This window comes from Macadamia integrifolia, chromosome 4, assembly GCF_013358625.1.
Source record: "Macadamia integrifolia cultivar HAES 741 chromosome 4, SCU_Mint_v3, whole genome shotgun sequence".
NCBI classification, from domain to species: domain Eukaryota; kingdom Viridiplantae; phylum Streptophyta; class Magnoliopsida; order Proteales; family Proteaceae; genus Macadamia; species Macadamia integrifolia.
This window is the reverse complement of record NC_056560.1, coordinates 25,630,232-25,652,958: the sequence shown is the minus strand read 5'-3', so window position 1 is coordinate 25,652,958 and position 22,727 is coordinate 25,630,232. Positions and strand designations below refer to the sequence as shown.

At 37.9% G+C, this 22,727-nt stretch overlaps 1 protein-coding gene across 1 annotated transcript in view; it reads right to left on the bottom strand.

Annotated features, from left to right (window-relative positions):
- The window catches only part of LOC122076792 (trafficking protein particle complex subunit 8), a 34,121-nt gene that overhangs the window by 1,635 nt on the left and 9,759 nt on the right, over positions 1-22,727 (bottom strand). Inside the window, exons 12-26 of the mRNA XM_042642344.1 lie at positions 18,664-18,783; positions 18,441-18,572; positions 18,252-18,349; positions 18,041-18,164; positions 15,035-15,142; positions 11,200-11,341; positions 6,071-6,181; positions 5,882-5,975; positions 5,711-5,786; positions 2,982-3,167; positions 2,775-2,885; positions 2,457-2,624; positions 2,204-2,362; positions 520-753; positions 128-298 (exon numbers count right to left, since the gene is read on the bottom strand). Coding sequence (XP_042498278.1) covers positions 128-298; positions 520-753; positions 2,204-2,362; positions 2,457-2,624; positions 2,775-2,885; positions 2,982-3,167; positions 5,711-5,786; positions 5,882-5,975; positions 6,071-6,181; positions 11,200-11,341; positions 15,035-15,142; positions 18,041-18,164; positions 18,252-18,349; positions 18,441-18,572; positions 18,664-18,783 — 2,034 coding nt within the window. The remainder of the gene's footprint in view (positions 1-127; positions 299-519; positions 754-2,203; positions 2,363-2,456; positions 2,625-2,774; positions 2,886-2,981; positions 3,168-5,710; positions 5,787-5,881; positions 5,976-6,070; positions 6,182-11,199; positions 11,342-15,034; positions 15,143-18,040; positions 18,165-18,251; positions 18,350-18,440; positions 18,573-18,663; positions 18,784-22,727) is intronic.

Here is a 22,727-nt window from a genome sequence, read left to right as displayed (position 1 = left end):
CCCCCCCCCCCCCCTGATTGCCCCCCTACAAAACATTTGGGACAAGGCTTGGCAAGGTCGGTGATGATATGTGTCCTTCATTAACCTTTTATTAATATCACATGATAAGCATAAGGAAATAGCCAACCTGAATTAACTTTCTCTGCTGCAATTGTTCATAATGGTGGAAATCTGCCAAAGGTGAACTGAATACATCAAACAATGTTTTGTTGCTGCCTTGAGGACCCAATCTTACATCACGACCTTGGAGAAGGCTATGAGAAGAGACAGGGCCATCAAAAGTTGATTTTCTATGATTCTGCAGGATAAACAATTTGGTGAGGTTGAAGGACGTCATAGGAAAATCATAAGGTAAAGAAATCTAGTTTGATCCTGTAAGGTGCGATTCGTAATTACTGAGGGAAAAATGCAACGTAGGAAGCTTCCCTAATATTTAAGTAGCTAGTAACTAGGTGAGAATAATTGGTCTGCCCAACTCATAAAGAATTAGTGTCAAAGAAACAAATGTACTTGGTTCACCTTAAGCTTAAAGAAACAAGATAATGCTTGACCAGAGAGTAGCAATTGCAAGGGACAAATGGCTCCACCAGGCTGTAGTGGTGAAATCTCCCATTGGTATCCAACAGATGATAACTGATGAAGCTGGAAACTCTCTGAACTGGTCCTGTTGACAACATCCATGCGCACAAGGAACTCTTGCAATTTTGACGGACATGGGCTGATTTGGAATGACAAATCCAATGATGGTAGCACCTAATAAAAGTACAAAACCATTCCAGTGGTTACTGATCAGAGTTCTAACAGGTTTGTACAAAGGTACAAATAACAACAAATGACAACAACAACAACCATAACCTTATCCCAACTAAATGGGGTTGGCTACATGGATCCGATAGGGAAATATTGAAGTTCCTTGAACATCAAAAGCAATTAGATAATGATCATCAATCTATGCTTCAAGTGAATGGTTTCATTTAGTGGTGTAAAGTTGAGTATCAGATGGATGCCGCAAAATACTCGAGTTCCTGGAGGTTGGCGCATCTGATATGAAGAGCTTGATCCTTGCGCCATGAAGCAAACACCTTGTTCTCTTGGTTGCCAAGATCTACCAACTTATTGGCAGATGCCTCAGCACAAGAAGGGGCATAGAGAGAAGTGCTGTACCATAATTTATTGCATTATGGGAGCAGAATGTATTGGGGAATGATCTTTTGAGGTGTGGGCTATGCTTATATACATAATGCTTTTGCATAGCTTGCACAGTTCTTTTTGGCCATGTGACCAATTTTGTTATGGGAGAAAAAACACTACCTGGTTGCCTGGCCACTGCGCCAGCGCCAGGGCCAGTGGGAGTGTGTGCACAGGCATCCAACCAGAGGGGCAGGGGTGCCTTTTCGCGGTGCCCTGTGTCTGGGAGTAGAGGGTTCAACTGCGTAGAGTTCTTTTCCCCTTTTGTTATTTAATCGAAAAGAGGAGGGGGGGGGGAGGGGAATAATTCTGAACAAGCTCTGTAAGTTCACCATTAGCCTTGTAAAAGTTCAAATAATCATGTCCGATAAAAAAAAACTACAAGATCATGGACAATTCCAATTTTTTCCCTCCCTCTTCTAATCAATGAAAAGATTTTATTAGGGAAATAAAAGAATGAGAATAAATGACATGGGAACATCTTCCAGGCCATATGATAATGCCTTTATGCATGAAAGAGAAAGTACTTGGAACAAAACAATTACAAATAATCAGCAGTTTGGTTTTCCGGGATATGCTAGTTTTTCAAGTACTTCTATATACTGAACTCAACCATTTATCCAAATAAATCAGGTTGGATACATATCCTGTTTACCATTGAACTCAAACAAAGTTATATCTGTCGTTTGCTCAAGACATCCAACACATCACCCAATGGCATTTTCAGTCTACCCCTTACTCTTTTATCAACTCTTATCTGGAACGACATTTGAAGAGGGTTCACTTTAAGAGATTTAGTCACAAGTATGAAAATGGTAATGGGTCTCTTCCGTCCAACCAATATTGTCAAACTTTGAGTTTGAGATACTGTTCAGATGGTGTTTGGTTTTCTTGTTTGCTACATTTTAATATAATACCCATTTTTTTTGGTAGAACATTACACCCACTGACATAATAAGATTATTGAACTAACAAATTGCAAATATCAATCAATCCATCATATTCAAGACAATACCTCCAAATCATAATGCATGCGTAAGATACGATATCTCATTTCACTTGATAGATTTTCCATTTCGTAGTATATTGACAAGTACAAGGAAATCCGTCCAGGAACAGCAGCTCGAAGCCAAAAAGGCCAGGAGAAAGTTGTTCCCCCTTGAATTGCTGCATCCTGAAAAGAGATAATAATGAAAGATGGCACACAAAGAGTCCAAAATATATACATTGCAGTGGATATCATTCTTGATATTATCTTGTATACTGACCTCTGGAAATGAAAATAAGAAGCTGTTAGGCTGTTTAGAACTGTTAGGCTGGACACCATTATGTTCACAATTTGAATTCTTTTCTAAACATGATGGAAATTCTATTTTTAAGTCTTCCAGACTCCCTGGAATTATAAATCTTGGATGACTGATCTTCATCTTCATATTCTGCCAAACAACATCAAAGTCCATAGTACACTTCAAGTTAGCTACAAATACGATATATCATAGGCACCAACTCCTGCACACATTGGGACATCGTGTAATACAAAAGTTTTCAGAAGAAAAAGTAGTATCAGAAGCTAGCGTAAGCTATACCTTAACAGATAAGTCTGATTGGTTTTTCAATTCTAAAAGAAGACGCCGTGTATCACCTGCATAAATTCTTCCAGGTAGGTGACGAACGCAACCCTCAAGCTTCGGTAAATTCTGACAATCAAGGATGTGAGGTTAGAGAAGTGGTGAGAAAATCTTTTATATTTACAAACATTTTTTTATAAGTTGGAACAGTAAAAGAGAAAATACCTTGATCACAACAAACTCTAGGTTCTTGCTTGAAGATTGTGTAGGTTTCTTTCGTCCTTTAACATTTTTTTTCTTTACATGATCACAATCAAAGTTATAATAACTAACTACAGAATCTGACAGCTTCCACCTCACACCAATTACTTTCAAGACACCTTCCACTTTGGGATTGACAGTAAGCTGTACCTGGAATTAGAAACACAGAACTTAACCAACAATAACACAGGATAGTGTATAAACCAGTACTCCCAAAAAATCAAATTACACTACATATCTCCAGCTTCCAGTGTTAATTTTCACTTAACTATTAAAATCTTAGGATACAAGAACTCGGCACAAGGACAAATCCATTAATCTAGTAAATTCATTATATCAAGTGGATATCTAAATGCATTATAAAAGCATGCAATTAAGAACCTACGAATTGTACCAAAAACTCCAAATGTAACAAGTTCTACCAAAAATCTATGATCAGTAAGTAAAAAATGCCAAGGACTATCAGTAGATTAATGCCCTATTATGCTGACATATCATAACCATGTAGAAGATTCGATAACTTTAATCTTAATGAATTAGACTACTTAAATTTTTTTAATAAATACCTCAAAATCCCCAGGGCAGGAAGGACAAAGTATGTTCAAAGCATGCTTCAGATGGGCATACAATCTAGCCTACCTTTTATGTGATTTTCCCTGAAAGCATCCTGGATGTAGCAGAGCTAGTATATTTAATGGAGAGCATACTTAGTCATGGGCGACTAAGCGACCCAAGGCATTGGAGGGGACCTGACCCAAGAAGGCATCCAGAAAAGGGCACACGGACGCCTAGGCGATGCCTTGACACTATGATGGAGAGACAAGCATTACGCTCAAATAAATAACTAGACCACTACCAGCCTTTATTAGACCAAAAACCTGGGTGGGCCAGTCCTGTCTGGGCTGGGGTTTACAAACCCAGTTATGCTGGTCCAAACATTCGCGTGCAATTGCATCATGATGCACTTGGGACTTTTAGCCATGCAGCCACAAAGTCTGGTCGGGAGTCTGAACTCGCCAAAGCCAAAAAACAAGATTTTAGCGAGATCTCGCCAAGCCCTCGAACTATGATCCCAAGATGATTTAGTATTGATGAATTCAAGATTTCAAATAGGGAATAAGACCCATTTCATTTCTCATATTTGTGGAATGGATTTTCTCTTTGGTTCTTCGTTTATTGCAATCTTCTATTGCATTTCTGCTTCTTTCATTGGTTAATCAACGGCATCAGATGGATATGTCTCTGCAATTGGAGACCCTGGCATGAAGAACGCAAAATATTAGAGTTGGGTTTGGAGGCTTGGAATTTCTGCAATGAAGTTGGACAGGAAGCGCTTGACATGGGAAGTCCTAGGTTGGCAGATTGTGCATACTTGTACTGTCCATTGATCAAAGGTTTGTAATCTATACAAGATCTCGTTATAGAACAAATTCACTCAAGCTTAATAAACTAGGTCTACAGTTTGAAGAGGCAGCAAATGCAGCTCGAAAACAGAGGGTTGAATTTGATAATGGCAGAAATGCATGAAGACTAGTTCATTGTTGTTCTTCTAGGTTATTATGCCAGCGGTCTCATTGACTGGTGCATCTCATGAACTGGATTTGGAAGGAAGAAATGGGAACAATTGTAACAGAGAGTACTTTGTTACAGTTTTGATTCACAGTGAAGGTGAAATGGATTTTGAAGGAACCTCATCACCCACAACTTAAACTATACATGGACTATGAGCCCATTTCTTTTAGAAAAAAGGTGTCACGTTCAATGCTAAATTTCCATGGTTTGGTCCCATTTCTTCCTCTTTTTTTTTTTTTTTTGGGGGGGGGGCACTGTCTTATGACCAACGCCCATTTTCTGATGTGGGCCTCTGAAGGTTGTTTCCCTGTTTGAATCTTCTGGGGGAGGGGCTATTTTAGACATTTCACTGTTCCGTATGAACAGTAAAATGTGAGGAGGTGTGCAAAAGTGATCTGCATACTGGCATTGTGGGAATCTTTTCCCTAAAAGTTATTTATGCATAGGTAGTTACCCAACAGTTTCTCGGTCTATATTCTCTTATGTCTAGAAATTACCCAACAATTTTCTTTTTTGATAAAAAATTATTTTCATTAATGATTTTTTTTTTTTTTTGAAATTGATCATAAACAAAAACACAAACGATGCCAAAGATAGCCATAGTCAAATAATCATCATTGAAGACTTCATGAGCCACAAAAATAAGCATTTTCAAAGCTAAATTCATCCAACATGTACAACACATCAATCATTCAATCTGATCAACTAATATCTTTGTTTAATAGGTGCAAGTACAAAGTCTTAGGGATTAGCATTCCAAAAAGGACTGAGGGGAAAAACAGGTAAAGAACAACTCAATGATCTGCAAGTACCTTTATTCCAGCACATTGCTTGGCATTGGTTGACCTATAGCTGCTTTCTTACGAGTACCATCTAATTCATTTCATACTTATGAGTACTTCAATACCAACATTTTCCGGATTCAATGATCCTGACAACCATCAGTAACATTTATTAACTTTCACATGGTCATATTCGTTCATGTCATGTTCTTCCCTTATTTCACATGCAAATCTTGCACGTCAACCATTAAATATGGCTCAACTAAATTAAAATTCGAAGTGTACTGGAATTTGCCATAAAATAGTACATTAGAGAGCATAGATTTCAGCAAGACTCACCACAGTGGTCTCACCTCCTCGCAGGGAAAAATCAACTTCTGACAAAGTAAAAGAAGAAACACCAGAGTTCAGCTCCCTGCAGTTCTCAAAAGATGACCACCTTTAATGGCTCAAGCATGATAAAAAGGAGCATGTAGGAAATACCACACACAGTTAAAATGAAAAAAATACCAATTGCTGGTCAATTTTCTAAGTTCATCTGCATCATTCGTTTGGCCACTAGCTGATTCAGATGGATGTGCATGTGTATCTTTCTCAACTAACTCTGGTGAAGGATTTGAGTTCTAAGGATATAAATATCAGACTGAAGCATCAGAATATGAAAACAAGCCAAACAAAAGAAAAACTCAAGCTGCTTACCAGATTCCACTGTTTCAGATCTTGCAGAGAGCTGACATATAAGTGAAACACCAGAAATGGAAATAGGTATTTGAAGAGGGTTTTTGAACTCAATATCCATTTTAATCGATTCTGCAAAAGGTTGGACAGTACATGAGCGAGATACATCAAAATAATAGCGTAATAATAAGAACTAAGAAGTGTTTGCATCTTCAATATTTGTGTCAGACCATAAATTTGGAACTAATGATTTTTCCTCTGTTTATAAACCATCGGCCACAAAACCATTTCCTACAACAGAAAAACACAGCTGTTCATCCAGTCTGTGTTGTGATGGATTAAGTTACAGAAACCAGATAAAACTGATGGGAGGCAAGAGTTGCATCCAACTGAAAGTGTTACAAACCAAGCTTTCTAATCAGAAAACAATCCTCCAAGAAATTCTGAAGGCTTGAAACATACTTGATCAGGAGACCACAAGCAAATATATCCCAACAATGATCAATCTGGATGGTCCCTTCTTGAGCCAACCAAAGGCCTAGTAGGCCAGTACCATACTTTTGTAATGCCATATAAGATTCACAAGGGTTCCATTTAACTCTTCGATCTTCATAGTAGCATTCACTTTTAGGTCATGTCTGAAGAGCTCTACTTGGATGTTTGGTTTATTCTCTTTTTATAGATAGCTTAATCAATCCTTTTCAAGCCATCTTGTCTAGGAACCACTCAAAACCAGAAAATTCAGAGGGTTGGCACCTAGCTTGTTGTACTTGGTGTTCAATTTTCTCTTATCATAAATAGCTTGATCAGTCAATCCTTGTAAAGAACCTAGTCCAGGAGTTGTATGATGTGCTAGACACCGATAAGAAAACAAAATCAAACAGTTGGAAACAAATTTAATGTACCCTTCTATGTGACAACTCGTCTAGAAACGCCAAGTGGTGAAACATCTTGCTGATATCAGCAGAGGCTAAGGTTCAAAATATCATTTCATTTTTTGGTGTTTCGGTGGCTTCAAAACCCACTGAAAAATACAAAAATTTCGGATTTTTTCCCCCGAATGATTGTTTTGGCGGTCAAACAGCCATATTATGATCTGAAACTTGGTAGAAAACTTGTTATAAGTTAAATAAACACATTTAGAACGTGACTTCGCAAATAAAAAAAAAAAGACAGTGATGTTTTAGTGTTGCATCCTTGTTTGCCAGTAATCGTTGAACTGTCCTGTATACATTATTCCCCCCCCCCCCAAAAAAAAAAAGGGGGGGGGGGGGGGAGGGGGAGAAAGTGGTTTACCTATTCAACTTGAATGTGCGGTCCTTGTCATTGAGGAGATGATGTGGCCAAAATTTGAAGTTGGAGACTACTTTGAACTTTTGCAGGTAAAAGGAGGTGAAATCAGAGAAACCCAACAAATTTTGACCATCTCGCGAGACCATGGTTCAAAATTTCGACCATGTCACAAGTGCCCGATACGATATACTAGGGTACTTTTAAAAGTCCCCAATTTCGACCATTTTGGTTGAAATTCCAACCAACTCGATTGGATAGACCATTTTGGTCTAACCAGCCCTTTATAAAAGGGTTTGTTTCCAATTTCGCAAAAATCGACTTCTCTCCCCCATATTTTGACAGTAAGAGGTGGGAAACATAGGAAATCAGAGAAATTGAAATTTCTCCATCAATCTTTCATTCTACACTTGAGTCTTACACAAGCAAAGTACATCTACCCAAGGAAGGGTTCTTTGGAGCAAAAAGGTAAAACCCCATTGATGTAGATAAGTCACTTAATGGGCTTATTTTATTACAAATAAGCCTTGGGTTAGGTTATGTGTGTGTTGGACCTTTGATCCCATGGGTTTTCTTTGTAATGGACCACTTTTATGGGCCTAAAATATGGGTAGAAAGTAGGAAAACGGGATTTAATTCATTAGCTTAGTTAGAGTTTTATTTTGAGTCTATTTCCTTTATTATTTCAATTTGAGTTAGTTTAGGTTTCCCTATTAGTGAATGACTAGTTAGTTACTTACTCCATGTTGGAGTTCTAGTCCTACTCCATGTTAGAGATCTAGTCTAGTCCTATTTAGAGTCCAACTCCTATTATGTAAGGTCTAATCCTACTTGGAGTCTAACTCCTAGTTAGGTTCTGACTGCTAGTCTGCCCACTTTATATGGAGGAGCTAATGTACTCTAATTAGACAAATTTGAAAAGATGAATTGAGTTTGAATGTTTGAGAGCCTGAGGGTTGTGTGATTCTTCTTCCTCTCCCCCCCTTTTCTTTATGCGATCTCTGTCTTCTCCTCTATTGTGAATCTGATCAAGGAGCTACTGCTAAGGGTTGTTTAGAAGGCCCGATAGGATTACTTAATCCTCTTCTTAAAGCTGTTCAGATCACCCAGTTGCTATACCTGCAGAAATCTTCAGATTCTCTCTCCTAGGTCTGAAAATCAAGAAGGTAAATATCTCATCAACCGTCCATTAAAAGTCTCTCAAATTTTTAGGTTTTTTGTACCCTCCCTAGGGCCTACCTACGCCCAAGAGTGCAACTCAATTGGAGTCCTACAGACCTGGCCTCATCTCTCTCTCTCCAGCTCTATAGCAGGTTTTTCTCACTCCTATCGGGTTGGGTTTTGGACTGGTTTTACTCCTATATTGGCATTGTATCCTTGGGGGTTTATTTGAGGGTCTTATTTCTTTGTTTTCTAGTCCTATTTGCTTTGTTTGGGGTTATAAACTATGGGGGTTAATTTGTTGTAATCTACTCCTACATTAAGTGGTATCAGAGCCGAAGGATCCCTTGCTTTACTGAAACGCAACTCCATTCACCTCCCATCAATTTGGTATCAATTTGGCCGATGGATCTAAACCTTTTATTAGATATCCGTCAACAAATGCAATTGATACGAGTGAAGCTTGATGAACTCAAAACCCAAGTACACTCTACCATCAACTATGTGATCTCAGCCGTTGAACAAGTAGTCGAACCAGAAAATGAATCACCAGTGGTGGAAGATAAGATGACACTGTTGGAAGTTGAAGATCAACTTGGGGAAAAAATTGAATTGGTTGATTTTTTCAGTGAACCGATCGATTTTATTTTTTCGAGTCACTTCTTCACCTATGAACTTCGCATCTTGGATTTCATAGCATTTGATCATGGTTTTGATGGTGACTTCATACAGACAAAGCTGGATATTGATCGATTGATGTTGATTCTCCCGTTCTACAAAAATCGTGGACGAGTTTTTCCCAACATTGGAGGAATTGATGTAGATAAGTCACTTAATAGGCTTATTTTATTGCAAATAAGCCTTGGGTTGGGTTATGTGTGTGTTGGACCTTTGATCCCACGGGTTTTCTTTGTAATGGGCCACTTTAATGGGCCTAAAATATGGGTAGAAAGTAGAGAAATGGGATTTAATTCATTGGTTTAGTTAGAGTTCTATTTTGAGTCTATTTCCTTTATTATTTCAGTTTGAGTCAGTTTAGGTTTCCCTATTAGTGAATGACTAGTTAGTTACTTACTCCATGTTGGAGTTCTAGTCCTACTCCATGTTAGAGATCTAGTCTAGTCCTATTTGGAATCCAACTCTTATTATGTAAGGTCTAATCCTACTTGGAGTCTAACTCCTAGTTAGGTTATGACTGCTAGTCTGCACTCTTTATATAGAGGAGCTAATGTACTCTAATTAGACAGATTTGAAAAGATGAATTGAATTTTAATGTTTGAGAGCCTGAGGACTGTGTGATTCTTCTTCCTCTCCCCCCTTTTCTTTATGCGATCTCTCTCTTCTCCTCTATTGTGAATCTGATCAAGGAGCTACCGTTAAGGGTTGTTTAGAGGGCACGATATGATTACTTAATCCTCTTCTTGAAGCTGTTCAGATCACCCAGTTGCTATACCTGCAGAAATCTTCAGATTCTCTCTCCTAGGTCTGAAAATCAAGAAGGTAAATATCTCATCAATCGTCTATTAAAAGTCTCTCAATTTTTTAGGTTTTTGTACCCTCCCTAGGGCCTACCTACGCTTAAGAGTGTAGCTCAATTGGAGTCCTACAGACCCGGCCACACCTCTCTCTCTAGCTCTGTAGTAGGTCTTTCTCTCTCATATCGGGTTGGGTTTTGGGCTGGTTTTACTCCTATATTGGTATTATATCCTTAGGGGTTTATTTGAGGGTCTTATTTCTTTGTTTCCTAGTCCTATTTGTCCTGTTTGGGGTTATAAATTGTGGGGGTTAATTTGTTGTAATCTATACATTACCCATTTTTCACAAATATTATTTTTTTGTACGAAGTACTTGTAAATACAGTAGTATGACTTCAATTTTTATTATTTGTTTTGCATCCTCTACATTATGTTTTGCTTGTTTTGATCATATATTTTCCATTTTTAGTAACTTATATATGTAGTAGTAATACAGCTTCAGTCAATGTACACTAGCAAACTTGGGTCAACACAAGAAGTATTACTTTCGGTGTTTTTTTCATTAAACTAATTCTTTGAATAGGTTAGAAATGTCAAAAATATGGTGTACAAAAAAAATCAGACAAAAAAAAAAAAACAGTTTGGGGATAGAAACCAAGGTTTCCTCCATTACAGGAAAAATTCCCAGGTTGACAGAAATTTCAATCTCAACCAGGGTCAAACCCGAAACTTTGAACCTAAGGAAATCTGTCCTTTCTCCCAAACGACACTGAAATTCAATGAATCCTGGCTTGTTTCCTGTTTAGCCCCTCATTCGTTTCAGTAAAAAAGACAACAGAAAGATAAGCGAAATCTCGCCCTCATCAAGTCTTGATTATTCCAGGAGTCATGGCACAAGTAAGAAAGTGTCATGTTATGCCCAAAACTGTCCTAATGCTTATACCTAAGTTCGAATCTCAGTTGGGAGAACTAAAAAAATTATAAAATAAAAGGGAACATGAAGGCTTAATTGAATTGGCTAAGCTGTGGCCAAAGCCAATGATTGAAACTAATCAGTGAAAAAAATTCTGCACAAGGAAAAAATTAAAAGCAAAATTGTTTCCTATTCATCCACAAACATCAGATGTAAAGAATGAAGGAATGTGAACGGGGATTAACTATCAATACAACTAACACTGTCAATTGCATTGAGCAATCAACAAACTTCATGTCACTGCTACATACCTCCCACTACACAAATATTAAAATCTTTATATTTTCTTGAAGAATGCTTTGGCTGTGAGTCCAGCCAATTCGTCCTAGAAATAGGTAATGAAGGGACCATATCTTCTTCCAAAGACTTCCACAAGCTTTCTCTGACATTAACCTGAATTTTAAAATTAAAAAAGAAACATCAGAAACAAATAATAGCTTGTCTGTGGAATTAAAGAGGCTCAATCTCGATACACAATTTTGAACCACTACATCTTCACTATTTCTGTATGATATCATGTCTATCAATTTGCAAAAGTATGAAACGTCAGTTTAATTGATCATGTCATTCCCATTGCCATGTGGCCAAGATAATCAGGTTCTAAGGTTCTTTTATCAATTCATAAGGCAGAGGAGAAACATATGGAGAGCAATGGGGGCACTGGACAAGTCACAACTCAAAAGTTAACTATACACATGACAAATTCAAAAGGATCCCAAATGCTAAGCTGAAATCACCATCATTGTAACCTTGAAAGCCCACAATGATATAACCAATACAATTGGCCATTAGATTAATGCTTTATTTACATCATAATTATTTTGTTGTTTATCAAATACTTGCTTAAAATAGGAAATATTCTCTAGATTACGTTCATTTGTAGCATTGTCATCTCAACTCTAGTGGTTGCTCTATTATGCAGAGACAGATTTTAACTGTTATATATAATTTTACAAAATTCTGGATGTTTTCCCAAAATAGTAATGCTATCTTTGATCATTGATACTCTTGGCACCCATGGAGGACTCCACCCCCATTCTACGGCTGGATTCTTTCCCTCGCTCAATTATGTTCAGATGTGTTTCTTAGATGCCAACCAAAAAATGCCAAATAGCATAAATACAAAATAAATCTATATGTAATAATTATTTTTCAGGAAAATATTTTATGTTGAAAAAAACAGATGGTAAGCGCAAATTTTGAACATCAAAAAATTAATGGGGGCTTCATCAAAAAATTAATGGGTGGCTTCTTCTATGAAGATTATTTTGGATTAACCTAGGGTTCCTTTTCTCTTGACAGTGAGGAGATTATAACCTTTATGATGGTTACTTAGAGGGCGGAGTATTTGCTAAGACTTCTACATGAAGTGAGTTGTGGTCTTCAAGGACTTTCTTGGGAAGGTGTTACTTGAAGGATGTTCCAATGGTCAGAATTTTGCTCGAGTTGTTTCTTAAAGACTAGTTGCCATGATGTAATTGTAATTCTTTGGTGTCTCCTAGATTGGCTTCGCAAAAGGCTTCAGCTTTGGTAAGGGAAGCTTCTCTCTTATGCCGGCCACTTTGAGTTGATAAGATGTGCTTCAGTCCTCTTACATCTACTAATCAAGCGTTTTTGGGGCTTCCTCAGTCCACTATTTCGAAGTTGGAATCCCTCATGTGTGCCTTCCTTTGGAAGGGTTGTGATGACTCTAGATCTATCCAGCCCATAGTTGCCATGGCGCCAAGGCGAACTAAGGCGGTGTAAGGTTGTCTAAGCGCTTAGGCGAGAAGGCACCCGCCTTAAGGCGAACAAGTGTTATTTTTTATTTTCCCTCTTTTCTAACAATATTTAGTAAGCTATATATACCTTTTATCATAAAAAATCAAGATTAAGCAACATAAAGTCATTAAAAATCAACATTTAGCCATATTAAATCATAAAAAATTGACATTAAGTCATATTAAGTTATAAAAAATCAAAATTTAGAGAAATGCTCTTTAACTATAATAAATTTGACTGGTCAAGTGATTTTATTTTTACATGAGACTTTTTATATTAGTTATAATATAAAATCAGCTTACCAACAACTTTAAGATTACTTAAAACTGAGTTGTAATGACAAAGTTATGCTCCGGTCAAACTTATTTTTAAGTGCGCGAATGCTGTTAAAATCGCCTGAATGAAAATAATTTTATGGATATTAAAATAAAAGATTATTTTACCGGACTTTTGGTTTTTAGCAATGTTTTAACATGATAGAATTTATAAAATTTTCATAATTAAGAAAACCCAAGCATTTAAAAGTTGAAAATCACCCTTTGTTCTTGGACTGGGGGGTTGACTTTTTATCCTTTTGGAATTTGATTTTTAAACTATTTTTATTGGATTCAAATAAGGGATATTTTCTTATTATGAATAATATATTAAGTTTACTTAAATGATATTTGACATAAATAAGTGCCAAAACACAAAGCGGCATGCAGTGCAACAAGTCGACGCCTTGACAACTATGATCCAGCCTATCAATCGGGCTTCTATTTGCCTTCCCAAAGCAGGCAGCTTGGGTTTGAGAAGGATCAAAGATGTAAGCCATGCAAGCAATTATTAAGCTAATTTAGAAGTTAGTGGCTAAGAACAAGAGTTTTTGGGTACTACGTCTACTCTCGCCCCCCTGCGCAAAGATTCCATTTGGAAAAAGGCTCCTCCTCTCCTTGATTCTTCTTGGGTATGGAGGACGATTTGGAAGTCTCAGACCCCTCGCTTATGGGATCATCAAATCTCATATTGATGATGAGATCTCTACTAGATTCGGGTTCGATAACTAGCACCCGCATGGAGTTCTTCTCCCAGTTGGAGGCAAAGCTATCTATAGTTCCGGCTTCAGCAAGGTTGGACATGGTTTCAGATATTATTTTGGCAGGATAGTTGGCCTCCCCCACCCCCCTTTGGCTGCCATCTGGAGTGCCTTGCCGAAAATCTCTATAAGACCTATTGGGGGTAATGATAATCTTGGTCTGCTTCATCTTCGGGCCTCTTCAGCACCAAGTCAGCTTGAGATCTCATCGGATCAAGGTAGCATCAAGGTCTTTCTCAATTTGGTTAAGTTCAAGAGCTCCCCCAGAAATAGGCTAATTGTAAATTACTAGGGCCTCTTCCCCTTTGTAAAGGCTGTGTTTTGCAATTTTTTTTTTTATATTCGTTCTTCTCTTCTTTGTTTTACACGCATCCATGTGGCTGACCCATTAAGTTGGGATAAGGCTGAGCTTGTCACTGTTCTTCTTCTTTGGTAATGAACTTTTTATTCACCCCAAAAAAAAAAAAATCTCCTCACTTGCACATCAAACCAACCCAAAGAAAAATTAATGGAAGATAATGCACGAGATAGATTAGCTCAGGGAACATGATTTCTGTACCAAATCCAAGTACTTGGGATAAGTTTCAGTTGAGTTACAAATTACAAAAATTATCCACAAAAGTTGTCTTAAGACATCAGATGAAGAAAAATCTATGTATCATCTTTGCATCGATTAGCCAAAGAGGATCCATGTAGCCAACCCAATTTAAATGGGATAAGGCAGGGTTGAGTTGAGTTGTATGAAGAAAAATCTATGAATAAGAAAATTAAATGTAGTAGGGAAAACAACAAAATTAGCACTCAGCTATGCAAACATAAAAGATAGTCCACAACAGAATGAATCCATATAATTAAGTACTGTACAACTATAAAGTTCAGTAGCTCTGGAGACACAATATGCTTTTACAAAGATGAGAAGGAACTCCAATGTCCACAAAAAAGAATTTAAGAAAAAAAAGAGAAAAAGAAGGGCATTACATAGCACCAAGTTTCATTTCATCATAATAGAAATTTTTTTCATGGGGTGATAGCATATAACTTTCATAGGGTGATAGCATATAACTAAGTTATCAAAGGAGAAATCAGAGAAATATATAAGGTCTAAAATATCTAAATCGTAAAGACAAGCAACAAATGGTAATACACTGTTGCTCAGGATTATGAACCAAGAGCAGACAGAACCCACCACAAATTATTACAACCGTCCATATTTCAAGGCAAAAGAAAAAAAAATAAGTAGTTAAACTTACAGCTGCAGTTGATGCATAAGTCCGATGGTCTTCAAATACAACCTTCAATGAGGAAATGTTGATAATGGGCAACTGAAGTCTGAACACCTCAAATTTCTTTCCCATTTTCTAAATTAGCATAAAAACCAAGAAAGACTGTTAATGATTTGCACAGAATTGATTCAATAGTGAAAATATTGATAACATTAAAAGGTTGACCATCAAACAAGTAGAAAACTATTAACCCAGGAGAGATGCTTTATGCAGAAGGCCGAGAAAGATAGTGTCCCAGTCTTTTTTTCTTTAGATGCTTGAAGTGCAAGACGAGAAAGATAGTTTTATTTTATTTTATTTTGTTTTTTTCTTTTTGAAGGGTAGGGGCAACAAAAGGGCTATTACCTAATGCCGGTCCCACATATGTAGGGTCCTAGGAGGGGTGAGTTTGGAGTCAGTCCTAACCTTTGGCATTTTTGTACAAAGGCGCCACCCTAAAGACTCAAACCCAGGAATTTCCCTGGCAACCCAAACCTCTGCCCCTATGGGGTGGGGGGCAACAAGTCAATAATAGAAAGAAATTAACTGCAACCTCATATGGAGTTTGCTGACCTAGAAACAAATCCATCTTTGACTAAGCTATGGGTGTAAGCTAAATGATATATAAACTCCCCTCTTTCAGTTCAAAGAATGGGAGGCAGTCTCTTCTGATTTATGTTACTCAGATCGGAGGGACTTCATGCTTTACATTGTACAAATCTAAGGGTGGTGGTACTGTGGTATGGAGCATATTCAGTTCCCAGTACCCTCTGTTTTGATCAGTTAAGAGAAACAATATGTAAGTACAGTCAGGGGTGCCGCTAAAGCTTGGCCAGACACTACTGCTGCAACTGGATATCCTTGTAGGACTTATAAGTTATAACAAAACACGATAAAAAAACATTTATTAGGAATATATTGATGAAATTAGAACCTTAATGGGTAATTCTCCATCTCAGATAATACTATAGCCATTCAAAACCCCAGTCGAGTGCTATTGCATCATGATATTTTGACTAAAGCATCAGGAGGTTCAGATTAACATTCTTACCACATTGGGCATGTGTGCTGGTCCAGTCTCAAGGCATTCTTAGCATGTTGGGCGTGTGTGCCATACGTGTTACAACTTGAGGGTGATGCTCCTACATTAGGTTCAGATCAAGATGTTGACTCAGACTATCTCTTGGCATCAGAAAAGTAACGATGCGGGAGCATCTCTAGCTTCAAAAAATGCTGTCATAATATAGGTTATTTATGTCACCTAACTTTAGGTCCTACTTTGGTATTTAACTAGTCATTTTGGCACAATTCCATCAGGAAACAGCCTCTTTGCCAAGCGGGGGTAAGGCTGCATACATTATGGCCATAGTTGTCATGATGTCGCCTAGGCGGCGATTTGGTGTTCTGGCTTAAAAAGAAGTTCATGGCAGTGCTACGATTTACGTGACTCACAAATGGCGGTCGCCATTGGCTGATAGGCATCGCCACCGATGCCAGGTCACGCTTGATTCACTAGGCGGTCGATTTTTTATAAAATGCAGGGTGATTTTGATATGGCTATGTTGATTTTTGATGATTTGATGTTGGTTTTATATGTTATAGGGTATATATTGTAGGCTTGTAGCATGTTAAATGATTTTAGAAAATAAGAGAAATAAAAAAGTAGCATACTAAATAACTTTAGAAAATAGGGAAAATAAAAAATGACACATGGGCGATTTGACTGTCATGGCAACACCATAACTGACGATTCATCGCCAAATCGATTAGCCACCCCTCCACCGCTTTGGATCGATTTGACACCGTGAAAACTATGATAGTTGTCAAGGTGTCGCCTTGGCATCCAGGCAGTTTTCCGAGAGCCTAGGCGGCTGTCACCTTAGTACACTGCATATCGCCTTTTGGTTTGGCACTTATTAATGCCAAATATCATTCAAGTAAATGTCACTTGAGATTTCAATCATAAATAAACAAATACCCCCTATTTGAATCCAATAAAAATAGTTTAAAAATCAAATTCTAAAAGGATAAAAAGTCAACCCCCCACATCAAGAACAAAAACTGAATATTTTGTTGTACGAAAGATTTTCAAGTTTCAAATGTTGGTGTTTTTCTCAATTCTGAAAATTTCATAACTCTTATCATGGTAAAACATTTCTAAAAAACAAAACTCCGGTAAAATAATCTTGTTTTGATATCCATAAAATTATTTCCATTTAGAAGATATTAACATTCATCCACTTTAAAATAAGTTTGACCGGAACAAAACTTTGTCATTAAAACTTAGATTTAAGTCATCTTAGACTTATTGGAAGATGGTTTTTGTGCTCTACGTAATACAAAATATCTCATGTAAAAATAAAATCATTTGACCAGCCAAACTTATTACAGAACAAGAACATTTCTCTAAATGTCGATTTTTGATGACTTAATGCGACTTAATGTTGATATTTTATGATTTGATGTGGCTTAATGTTGATTTTTGATGACTTTATGTGGCTCAATGTTGACTTTTGATGATACATAGCATGCTAAATAGTGTTAGAAAATAGGAAAAGAGGAAAAATAAAAAATAACACTTGATCACCTTAAGGCGAGCGACTTGTCACCTAAGCGCTTAGGCAGCCCTCCAATGCCTTGGTGCCATAAAGAACTTCTGGGAAAGTTATGGCCAATCCAGGGATTGCATTATTCTGTGACAGGATTTTATTTTTAATTAAAATGGTGGATTTATGCCATTCAGCCTAAAGCTCTAATTACCTGATAGATTTATTTAATAAGGAATCTACAAATTGAACTCTCTTATGTGAAAGGGGGTCTCTTCCATAACCTTGCATCTGTTTTTCTTTTTTAAATCAATGTTTGGAAAGATGATTGAAGCTTTCGTGAGTGGTTCTCTCATCCAATTCATAGAGGAATCCTTCCCCGAGTGGTTTGCCAATTGATTTTTAAAAGTATTATTGAAAAGAAAAGTAAAAGAGAACTAACTATCACCTCAACAATTTGAAAGAAGTCCCTCAGGAATAACTCTTGTGTCATGACAGACTGATGACTACACGCCAGGATTTCCAACATATGCTTGACCGCCACATCAAATATCCCAAGAAAAGCATACCACCTGATCAAAGTTAGAATCTAGACAATTTAGAATAGAGGAAGAGGTGGTATATCCAAACATATATCATTAGGAGTTTCGGTAACATACTTTCCAACATGAAAATGAACATGATCTTTGATGAAGTTCCATGAATTTCCCTTGTAAACAGAAAGAGCACTTCTGTATGTCCGAATTGCATGTTTTCTCTGGGATGGCAAACGTACAAAAAAATGCTTCAAATGGCTGACAGCATTGTAAGTACCAAAAATAAGATTGGACATGAAAGATAACAGATACCTGGTCAGATAAATAGTAACGGTTACCCGCTAGAACAAGATGAAACCCATATTTACGCAACATCGGAGGATTGGAAAACAAGTAGCAGTAAGATGCCTGCTCAAGCATTACTGCAGCATGTAAAGAAGGTTCCTGAGGGGAAATTTTTTTTGTCAGGAGGAGCTTACAATACCATCTTACTTAGTATTCTTTAATGCATTCTTTCCTGGGAACTAGGCATTACCTCATTGGAAATTCGGAAATAGACACCAGCAGCTTCTTTATACTGGTCCCTCGCCTTAAGCATTTCAACCCACCAAAGTCCACACCTCGTAGCATTTCTCTGACCAATCGACCCAATTTTCTGCATACACATCATTTTAATTTAACATAAGTAAGATATGTTGATGCATGAATGCCATGTGATTCGCTAAATTTAAAACTAATAAATGCCAACCGAGCCGCTAAATTTAAGCTCCATAGTATATGACACTATGACTTCTCTAACTAAATACATGAAATGAGCAAAGATATCCAAGTAGCAGCAAAATCAATTTCAACTTAGATTTATAAGAGATAAGACTTAACCAGTAAAGTAAGATGATCTCCTTGAAGTAACTTGGATAAATCACACAAATCAATATCAAACATTGACATGATCACCCAGTGAAATTGTGCTGAGATATGTAAAGAAGATTGCATTGATAAGAAAGAAAAATTCAACACCAACAGTCCAGCATATGACAACAGAAGCAAGCAACCAGAGGGCGAATCCCAAGGAAGACCACAAAGAAAAGGGGGAGCTACACTATTAGGTATTTCCGACATAGAAACTATCCCTGACTCCCTGTTTTAGCCAGCTAATCAGAAAGCTGATCTAAGCATCCAGGAAAAAGAAATTCCCTTGAAGAAATAAAGACATGGCTTTACCAATGAGATGGATATATCTTCAAGCCCCACCAGCTTTAACTCTCAACCTGCTCTGATCATGGCTGTAGAGTTGCCCTCAATAATAGCATCCAACCAGCTATTAGAGATAGCTAATTGAAGGCCTTTAACGATTGCCCTGAGCTTTGCAGTGACTAAATTGCTATACCCAGTACGACCACAGAAGACCAGCCTGGTTATACTTTTTGAATCCCTGAAGACGTGCTGATGCCAGCTGTCACCAGATTCCCCAAAAGAACTACCATCAACATTCAGCATTCATACAGGAGCGCAAGGCATCCAAGAATGCTGAACGATGGTGTATATCATATCCCAGAGGAAGGGGCCACCAAAGACAAATGCCTCAAGAAACAATCAATGAAGATGACTGAAAGACATCAAAGGCACAGCCCATCTAGCAGTCTAACTAATAGCATCATAGACCTCCTGAATCAATCCCAACTAGCCCCTAAACATTCAATTATTTCCTTTCTCCCATATTGATGTAGGGGGTTCCTAGGTGACTAGGTTTCCTACAAGGTTAACTAGCCAAGTAGGGTAGACTCAAGGGGCTTGGGTTGGACAAGGTAAGGGAAGCTCAGCAAACAAAATTGACATGCAAGTAAAGTGAGATTAATGAATAATGTAGCAATGAACAATAATCGTCTAAGCATAAAAGCACATAAACTCACTCAAGTTTTAGGTGGGAATATGGGGTAGAGAACATGGCAGCAACTATGTGTTAAGTTTAGCACGAGTCTATCAAGACATTAAGCAAACTAAGTAAACCAAACAATGCCTAAAATCAACCAACTAATGAAAGGTAAAACAACAGAAGTTTCTTTAGGGAAAACAGTAAGTATTGGCTAAAAAAAAAGAAAAGGTAGATGTTCAGATTTCAGTGGGGACTAATGGAGGTAATGGGAGGCCAATGAATGTAGAACAGGGGGGTTCTTTACTTACTTCCTTGTTGTCTGAGGTCTGAGGAGAAGAGAAGAACTCGAGGTCCTCCAAGATAAAGAGTTGCAGCCCACCCTACTTGATAAAAAACAGCAGTCCTGATTGTTGGAGAAGTTCCAGCAGCAGCCCAGTTGGGGGTTTTCTCGATGGAGATAATCTCTAATGATGGTGAACAATTTCTGCAATAGGGCATCAGCTACAGGGAAGACAGAAAACAGAAAAGAGAGGGGTGAAGGTCGAGAAAGGGAGAAGGAGAATGGGAGAGAGAGCCATGAGAGATGAGAAGAGGCAGAGGGCAGCAAGAGAGAATTCGTAGGGGGATTTGGGGGGGCTGTTTTGCCTTCAATAATCTTGATTCATTGAATTAGAACCTCGGCCAATGGCCTTATATAAACAAGAGACTAATTACTAAAAAGAAAAGATTATTTTAGGAATGCTATTTCATAAACAAAGAAACTTTCTAAAAAGAAATCAATAGGATAATTACTTAGTTTCCTAATTAACTTAAAAACTCAAATAAACAAAATCCTAGGAAATAAAACTACTAAACTATCAGATTTGGTGGGGGCCACACAATCTTGGCAAAATTTGGAAGTAGAGGACTCGATCCAGCACTGGAAAGGTTGGATCGAGCCTTCCTTTCTTCTTCTTCTTTCTTCTTCTAATCCTCCAACCACAAAAAAGGTTGGGTCTACTTCGCTAAGGTACAAATATTTTGCTGGATCAGAGATGGACTGCAAATTTACCTCTTCTAAACATATTGAACATTATTTTAAAGCAAATTTTATGATAGGCTACTCCAAAAGGTTTCATCTTCACTTCGAAGAAATGATTTCTCATGAGTTAACAGCAGTATGGCATTAAATAGAGTTGAATGATGGAAAACGATTCACATAGCTCATTCCAAGTAGTGAAGTAACACTTTGATTCGAGTTTCACAGGATCTACCATCTATTTACCTTTTTTTCCCCTTTATTCGCAATGGCTAGAAGATTTTTTTAATTAGAAGGAAAGAAAAGATAGAAGCAATAAGACAGGCACAAGAACACCACTGTACCAAGCCAACAAACCTGAAACAAGACAAATTTTCTCCAACCAACCAGCAATAACCCCTAATTCCCCTTCCTGCTTGCCCCAACCACCAAATCAGAAACTACAACTACTTACTCAGTATGACCAACATGCTTCTCCTAATCGACCTAGCTAGCAGACAGAACCAGAGATACCTCCTTGCTAGAGAAACGAGATAACCTAAAGATATCGCCACATTTTGTTGACATCCTAACAAGTAAATAGCAGGCTCCAATAAAGTCTGAGTACCTCATAGCGAAAATTCATTAGTAACACGACATCAACTAGCTGAACCATATCCACTCCACCCCCCCCCCCCCCCAACCAAAAAAATATATATATATATATCCCAGAGCAGCAGCTCCAGATGTCAATCCGAGTAAGGATATAGGTAAAGGAACCATGTCAGACCCTTACCAGTAATAAGACCCAATTCCCTCACCCATACTGTTCTATAGGGAAGACGACAGGATAGGATCAGCGAAGTTGGAGATCCTCTGGGATTGACAACAATGAGATGCCTGGACCACACCTACCATTTGCCCTTACGTAGTCTGTATATTTTACATCTATCCTAGATCTTCTGTTTTATCCTCCCCTAAAACCTTAAGGCTCAATAGTCAATACATAGAGAAGGCCCCACGGGGTTTAAGAAGATACTATGGAAGTGCAACAGAGGAACGACTTGGGCCTGAGGCCAATAAGCCAAGGGTCCATTTTGTGGTGCTTTATGGAGCACATCTTGTCTAGAATGTTTTTTTTTTTTTTTCTTTATGTGCCATGAGATCGTCAAGGATTTTAACCGCAAATCACATAGATCAGCGACGCTTCTCAAAATTGACATCAACAAAGCTTTTGTCTCTATTAGATGGGACTTCCTCTCAAGAGCCATGCTCCAAATGCCATTCCCCCAAATATTGTCCACTGGATCCTTGTCTGCATCTCTTCTTCCCGCTTCTCTATTCTTGTCAATGGTAGCCCTGCTGGTTTTTTCTCTGCCTTTGTGGGCATTCGACACGGTTGCCACCTTTCCCCTTTTCTCTTCTCCCTTGGACTTGAGGTTCTCTCTAGATCCATCCAATCCTCCACTAATCTTCATCTTATCTCCCCCATTCCCAAATGTAAGTCTCTCTCCCTTACCCACCTCACTTTTACGGATGATCTTATGATTTTTTCTAAAGTCGATCCTCTCTCCATCTCCTCCATCATGTCCTCCCTCCTCTTTGAAAGCCTTTCTGGTCTCCGCATCAATCTTCTAGAATCTCGCATCTTCATCTCTGAGGTCTCTGATGCTTCTAGAGCCTGTCTCCTTGAGCTCAAGGGGTTTTCCCTTGGCTCTCTCCCTGTCAA